At 42.3% G+C, this 8222-nt stretch overlaps 1 protein-coding gene across 2 annotated transcripts in view; it reads right to left on the bottom strand.

Annotated features, from left to right (window-relative positions):
• LOC113645027 (echinoderm microtubule-associated protein-like 4) overlaps positions 1–7823 on the bottom strand; it is a 75188-nt gene extending 67365 nt beyond the window's left edge. For both annotated transcript variants that reach the window (XM_027150309.2, XM_027150311.2), the window contains exon 1: positions 7325–7823. In XM_027150309.2, coding sequence (XP_027006110.1) covers positions 7325–7349 — 25 coding nt within the window. In that variant the 5' untranslated portion in view covers positions 7350–7823. The remainder of the gene's footprint in view (positions 1–7324) is intronic.
• Positions 7824–8222: the final 399 nt, after the last annotated feature.

Below are 8222 nucleotides of genomic sequence, written 5' to 3'. Positions count from 1 at the left end.
TTGGTTTTGTGTTTTGCCTGAAAACTAAGTTACAAAATTACAAGATAGTACATGAGCTCATAATCTTATAAACCAATGCATACTTCAACACAAGTGATTTTTTTTTTCCCTGAAAATAATCTGCAATATTTCAGCAGTATTTATGCTGTTAGGGAAACACACACACGCACGCACGCACGCACACGCACGCACGTACATGCACACGCACGCACACAAATTCGCACGTGCATGCACACACACACACACACACACACGTTTTTCTCTTCATTCCAGATGTAATGTAATCCATTGTTATGAGGGAAAAAAGGGGTGAGGAATGCACTAAGTTGGAAGACAACATTCCTGCATCTGGAAGCGCTCAAACGCACGTGTGTTCCTTTCCAGATTTTTTCCTTCTCTCCATCTCTATCCCCTTCTGCTTTCCTTCTCCTCTCGTTCTCTCCTTCACCAAATGAAATATTGCAATATATGACCTTTGGCTTGTCTTTGCTACTAAAATTCAGCTCTCAGCTATGAGCAAAAAGGAATCATCATCAAATACACACACACACACACACACACACACACACACACACACACACACACCACATTTTCACACATTGTCACTTTCATTGCTAAATATCCTCCAGTGCTTTATAATTAAGTATTGAATATGGAAAAGCAGCACATCAAAGTCACATCAGAGTCCCAAACTGATTCTCAGACTAAAACACATCGATCTTTAAAAGGTCTACACGCATCCAGTCCTGAACAAGAGCCCAGTCCTGAAATATATTCAGCCCAGAGATGGACAGATGCTGAGAGTGCACAGAAGCCTATGCACAATCGGACCTAACTTTATTTCCCGAATGAAGAAGTGGGAAGTCGGAGTGAACCTTATGACTCTCCGTGCGTCAAGAAGGAAAAGTCAGAATCCCTGCTGATAAACTGCTTTGTGTCTCTCATGTGGTAACCATAGTAACAAAGCTCCTAGGTGCTCTATTAGTGTAAACTGCATGCTCACATCAATGCTGTATTCCTGCTTCTTGCCCAAATTGTGCAGAATGGGCTGTGGCTCAGAGAATTCCCTTCCCTGAGAACATGCTGCTATTCCCTCAGTATTACAGAATAGAACAGAACAGAAGCCTTTATTTTGTCACATATACAGTACAGTGAAATTCTTTCTTCACATGTCCCATCTTTGGAAGTCGGGGTCAGAGCACAGGGTCAGTATGGTACAGCACCCCTAGACCAGTGAGGGTTAAGGGCCTTGCTCAAGGGCCCAACAGGAGTAGATTGGCAGCTTGAACCCTGAAACCGACTGAAACCATGGCAACCATCACTTGAACTAAGTATCAGAACCACTCTGAGTTATGTGGGGCAAAATAAACCACTGACAGTGTGAACACAGGGTTATTGCTAAGTCTACAGGTCTCCACTGGCTCAAAAATTGGATCACAGATTTATTGAGTATTGACACGGCGACGCTATCCAATCGTGTGGAAGTGAGCAGGGAGCGCTTTCCTCGGAGGGTGTTACACCTGCCTATAACACTGCTACACACTGTTTAACACCATTACTGGTGTACTGTTTACTTAAAGGATTCTGAACACATGAAGTGATAAGGAATGCACACACAATGCTCAAATGCCAGAACTGCACAATGACAAATTTTGGGTAAGCAGCAGGAAGCAGAGGTGGGGAGCAGCACCTGGCAGGAAGAGGACACTATTTATATCATGACATTTGCCCCATGGGCATTTAAAGTGGTATATTAAAGATGGAGTGGGTGGAAAGGGTGAAAAACAAAAAGTAAAAGGGAGATTAAAGAGCTTGTGCTAGTGGCCATGGGGGAAAAGATCTTATACGAGCATGATGCTGAACTATAACAGTCACTACACACACATACACATACACAGATTTCTAAAGCTACCAAACTGTAAACATTATCATTAGGTATGATGTGTAATTTGCTAGTATTTTAATAGCTGTGTATAACAAACACATTACAACTGAAATCAGCTGCTGAAATGAGTTGTTATTGTTGTTTTTTTGGCTGCTGGCTGTTCGGGTCGATGCAGCGGATCACCTGGTCCACACACTTGATGTGGCATGAGTTTTATTTCTGACACAACCCTCCTGTTTCACCAGGCTTGGGAGCAACACTGAGAGTTAGTCCTTTAGTGGCTGGGTGAGCTCCCTGGATTGGGAATCGAAACCGGGACGTGGGAAAGAGAGTGAGGGATCCTGCTTAGCTGCTGAGATGAGTAAACATTGTAAACTGCAGACGTTGCATCTAATGAATCCAGCATGTTTTCTCACTGACATGCCCACAACTCGGAGCGCAAAGAAGTTTCCTACTCGTAAATTACGAATTGTCGTGGAGTTCATGTGTGTTCAACTTGACAAAACAATGACACACTTCACACTTCTGCAATACACTTTGAAGTTGAAACCATAGAACAAGTAATCGGTATCGAATCCCACCATGGTGCGATGTGTGACGGGGGAACGGTGGAAATGATCATGCGTGGGTTTCACTGACCTGTGCTGAGGCACTGCTGAACACAAGAAGCATAACAAAGCTGTCAGTTCACTGTCCTGCTTAATGTACACGGTCACATCACGGATAAACATCAAGAGAACCTAAAGCCACCCGAGAGACCTGACAATATTGTACATGCAAACGTGAGGACAGAATCGCTGCATCTCACCGGTGTTTTGTCGAGGGCACGACATGCTGTGTTAAAAGAGAGTATGAATCCTTGCTATGATTTATTTACAACGTTGCATTAGCTACAACGTTTAATTATGTTTCTGGACAAGTACATTTGCTCTACATATTTTGGTGGAGTTTGGCAGACGACAAAGACACAACTTGAGGGTTAAGAACCCAGCAGTGGCACCCTGATGGTCCTGGGATTTGAACTCACAACCTTTCAATCAGTAGTCCAAAGTGTTAACCAAACTTAAGTAAAACATAGGACAATCCATCCAGGAAGCAAGTTTAGCAAGTTTCTGATCACAAAATGTACTGCAAAATCTCTGGTATTTTACATATAATTAGTTTACAGTATTTCAAAACTACCGCAGATTTTCTGCAGATTTGGGCAGAGACATTCATCCAAAGCCCTCTTCCATTCACGTGCATCCAACCTGAATACAAAAATCGAACAATCTTCACTTCATGGTGAAACCATGGCAACCTGAGAAGAAAAAAAAATTCAAAATAGAAACAGCCACAAGTGACCAACACAGTGTAATGTATGCTGCACTGTTTTCGACACAGACCTAGATAAGAACTGACGAATTTTCTTTCTCCTTTTCTAGCTTCTTCTGAGCTCTCTATCTTACAACAGTTCCAAAAAAAATAAAGAAACCTTGTGACCCACAAATCATTGTGGTTTCACAGTTAAGAGCACGTCTTCTAATTTCACCTCGACTTTAGGGAAAATGAGTGACTGGATGAGACTCATATGACGTTGTTAACTCTACCTCTGAGCGTTAGCATGTAAAAGATCAAAGGTAGTGACATTTGTTCCACTTAAAGAGAACCGCAGGATGTGAGAAAGTGAATGTCACACACACACGCATACACATGCTCCAGTTGCGTGTGGATGACACCGCAGCAAGTTCCTGTCTGTCGCACTTGCGGTCTTTCTGAGCCAGAACTGTTCTTAGAACTGCTGTGAATGTGCGTCATAGCAGAATACCTGTACCTGTGTCTCTTAGCAACAGAGGCTGAGCTAAATCTCAAGGTAGCTGATAAAAGTGATGAAGTAACATGAATGAGAGAGAGCGAGAGAGTGCGACAGAGTGAGAGAGAGAGCGAGACAGAGAGAGAGAGAGAGAGAGAGAGAGAGAGAGAGAGAGAGAGAGAGAGAGAGAGAGACCGAGAGAGAGACAGAGAGAGACAGAGAGAGAGACCGAGAGAGAGAGAGACGGAGAGAGAGACAGACAAAGAGAGAGACTGCTTTGACAGCTGTATCAGCATGTCGTGAATGTAATGTGAACTTAAAGCCAGAATGTTATGAATGTAGGTCAGGCATGAGACGAATCTGCACACAACCTTATCAAAGTGTTGATCTTGGAAATATTGAAAAAAAATGCAAAAGAAGTCCTTTAACAAAATCAGTGAATTCTTTTGAAATGCCATGAGCCCTAGGAGCAAGCTCAGATGTTCCAGAAAACATGTTTAAAAAAACAACTTCTGGCCAAAATTAAGCTTAAAACAGCATGTTACTGTTTTTACATGCAAAAAATGCAAAATGTATAATCCAAATATGTAGCCTTCTCTCTGACACACACACACACACACACACACACAACTTCACAAGCTTGCCAGCCAGGAAGGCATCACCGTGGCAACCCAAGCCACTGCCTGCTGCAGTACTAAATAATAGAGCTGTTTCATATAATATGGGATATCAGGCCTTTATTTATAATAAGCTTTTAATGACAAAGTAATTTCTCATTAAAATGAGTTTTACATATTTACTGTTTTCAACTGTAGTGAAAGAGCACTTGATTAACCGATCTGCAGTGTAGTTTTCATATAACCATAGAAAGGAGAGAAAATTAAAAAGAAAAAGAAAAAAGAAAAAAGAAAATAAATATATGCACTTTCCATTAAATGCAGTCTATACAATAAATTACCAAAACATGGCTTTATTTCTGAAATGAAACTTTTATTGCTGTTTGGTACTTAAAATGTGTTTTACGGGCAAAAATAAATTAATAAATAAAATCATGCAATTACTGTGTTTACTGCAACTGATCATTCCCATAATTCATTCGTTCTCGTAGCTGGTTTCTAATAGAAGATAAGAAAAATGCTTCGCCCAAAGCCAAAAGCATGTCACATTTCAGAAAACGAATGAAGTATCTACCATGGAAAAGAATGAAAGCAAAATTAAAACAGAATAGAAAACAGCCTGAAAGCAGCTAAGGCATGTGCACACTGCAACCCCAAAGCCACATGTGTAACATGTTTATAAGACAAACACAACAACTGCTCACAGTAGAAACAAAAGAAGAGGTCACACAAACCGCTTAACGCTTCCTGGCACCATAAGACTATAGCATTATGGCTCCTGCCCTTTACTAATCTCTCAGTAGCTAGCTTAACATCTGACAGGTGTGTTTGTTTAGGACAGACGAGCAGAACTGGTATCGACTGCATGTCAATCAAGAGAACCTCAACCCTGGTTCATGGTGACATCCTGGCACGTGTTTGAGGTCTAGTTAGCTCACAAACCTGCTTACGACATAAGGAACAGAAAAGGAACATTAGTTTTGTTTAGATTCAGTTAAGAACAAAATAAAAGGTGAACAAAGATCCCTTTGAACACACTATAGAGACATTAGGTGTTTATAAAAAGGTTTTAACTGTTTATCGCAGTCTTTTCATTTCCACAATTTCCTCCATTATAGAACATCCAGAATCCAAGTTGACATCATTTAGAGGCTTAGTTGTATTTGAGATATTGAGGTATGAATGAAACTCTTTCAATTCAATTAACCAGTCAACAGCCTAAAAACTACAAGGAAGGAAAAAAGTAAGAAAGGTAGGTTTATTTATAGAGCATACTTTTTTATACAACTCAAGCAGACCAGTGTTGTACATCAAATAAAACAGATAAAAAACAACAGCAATACAACAAACATAAATCAATAATGAATATAATAACTTTTATAACATTAGGCTGTCGAATTCAAGAACTGTGATTCACAATCTGAGGTAATGTAACTGACTCCACCCTCTGGTTATAAGCTTACTGTAACACACTAGTTACTGAGTTTGTACACTATAGTATCTTGTTACAGTGGCACATGTAAAGGGGTGGGATATATTTGGCAGCAAGTGAACATTAAGTTCTCGAAGTCGATTTGTTAGAACCAGGAAAAATAAGCAAGTGTAAAAATCTGAACAATTCTGACTGTATAGTCACAGACTGGTCAGGATGCCCATACTGGCATCTGTCCACCAGCGAAAGTGCATACAATGGTCATGTTAGAATCAGAATTTTGACCATGGAGAGCCATGGAAAATGGCGGCCTAGTCTGATGAATCACATCATCTTTTACGTACATCATGTGGACGGTTTGGTGTATTTGCATTAATTACTTGAGAAAGAGTTGGAACCAGAACAAACTATGAGAAAGAAAACAAGCCAGTGGAGACATGTGTGATACTCTGAGCACAGTTCTTCTGGGATGTCACTTTGACATTCGGGAATGGTTTAAGGAACATGACAAAGATTATGGTGTTGAATTGGCCTCTGAATTCCCCATATGATTCTCTCATTATGACTGAGTCATAATGTCAATCTATGGAGGCCCAATCTCAAATTGGTAGATTTATTGCAGATTAAGGCAGTGGTTACGACTTCGGGTTGTTGATCGAAGGATCAACGTTCAAGCCGCAGCACAGACAAGCTACCACTGTTGGGCCCTTGAGCAAGGCCCTTGACCCTTACTGCTCCAGTGGTGCTGTATCATACCTGACTCTGAACTCTGACCCCATCCTCCAAAGATGGGACATGCTGAGAAAGAATTTCACTGTGCTGTAATCTACGTAGATGTGACAAATAAAGGCTTCTATTCTATTCCTCTAGATACAACAACAGGGTCAGAGATGATCTGATGGCACAAAAGGAACCTAATCTATATTAAGCAGGCGATTTTATGTTATAGTCGCCACACTCTTTCAGCAGGCTAGTTTGTGGTTCGGGTGTGTTAGCCATAGCAGAAACCGTCGACACGTGCACACCGTTACTAAGCAACAGGCTGAAGTGATGAAATTCCGCAGTGACCGTTATACGGTGTGGGTGATATTTACATCGACAATCCCTGACTGACACACACGCACGCGCATGCGCGCGCACACATTGCTTATCTTGAACACAATGACGGCCACCATTAATAATACACACCTCTGATAAAATAAACATGTAAACACCCGTCATTCAAAGTGACTGACACGTCACACCCGAACACACCAAGCGTGTCTGCTACTATTGAAATAACTGAAGTCTAGACAGCTGCATAGTGGTGAACAAATCAGCCACAAATCTCCTTAGCATTAACCTGCCTGTTAGCACGTCATATAAACCGCTGGCGTCGTGTTTACGTGTCTTTACTGCACCACACAACTCCGGTCATCCTCCAGACAGACAGCAAGCGACACGCCAGCGATATGAAACGTACAGGCTGATACGTGTAAACACTAGGCGTGTTGTATGGAGCTCGAAATCCAGCCTGGTGCTACAGCACAGCACGGCACGGCTATTAATAGTATCCTAAAAGCCAAGCGTGTCTGAGGCCAGTGATAGACAGCACTCACCTAAACTGCCGGCGAAACCGTCCATTTTCAGGGAGTTTATAAAAGCACAAGGAGAAGACAGAGTCCCGGAGAAACTGCTGCTTTTTGGTCTTCGAAAAGAAAAGAATGGATGGAGGGATGAAGGGATGGATGTGGGGCCTGGCGAAGGGAAGGGGGAAGTTTTACGCTGAACTGATAGGCGGTGACGCTCCAGTGTTCACGGCAGCTCGGCTGTGAGCTCCCCGGGCAACAGCGCACAGCTCCTCCGGATCTCAGGCGCACAGCTTCGAGCTTTCCGCGTTTCCGACTCCGCCTGCTTTGGCGGAGCTTCCCGTATAGCTCCCTGTACAGCTCTCGCTACCACATACACACACGCCTCGAGTTCCGCAAACACGGTCCCGCTTTACCGGAATATTTTAACGGTAAAAATGAACACAGAGGTCTCTGATTGGTTGCAGGGGCTCCCGGTTTCTGTCTGTCAACTAGATTCCCGCCTTCAAACCGTCAAATCCCGCCCACATTTGCAAAGCATCTTTCTCGAATCCCCGCCCCTTTGTCCTTAACCACGCCCTCTGTGGCTTCGATTGGCTGGAAAGCACTGGCTGGGTTCAGTGTGCTGCTGCTGTGTGTACAGCGTGTGAGGCTGTTCTGTGTCCCCTCTGACATTTCTCAAATATCGCATTTAGCCGTGTTTTTAGTCTTGGTGTGGGATTTAAGTGTCTCCAGCTTGGCTGTAGGAAAGTAGGAATTAGGAAAGTAGCGATCATAGGGGAATCATTTACATTTTCCAACCAAGAGTAAGGAAAAAAAAAGGCACATATTTTCAGCGTTATGATGATTTTCATTTTGGTTTTATTTTGTCAACCCAGTGCAGAATGTCAGCCTAAATAAATAAGTGCAAATCCAGTTTACATTCACT

Source organism: Tachysurus fulvidraco, chromosome 4 (genome assembly GCF_022655615.1).
Source record: "Tachysurus fulvidraco isolate hzauxx_2018 chromosome 4, HZAU_PFXX_2.0, whole genome shotgun sequence".
NCBI lineage: Eukaryota > Metazoa > Chordata > Actinopteri > Siluriformes > Bagridae > Tachysurus > Tachysurus fulvidraco.
This window is presented reverse-complemented; position numbering and strand designations above follow the sequence as displayed.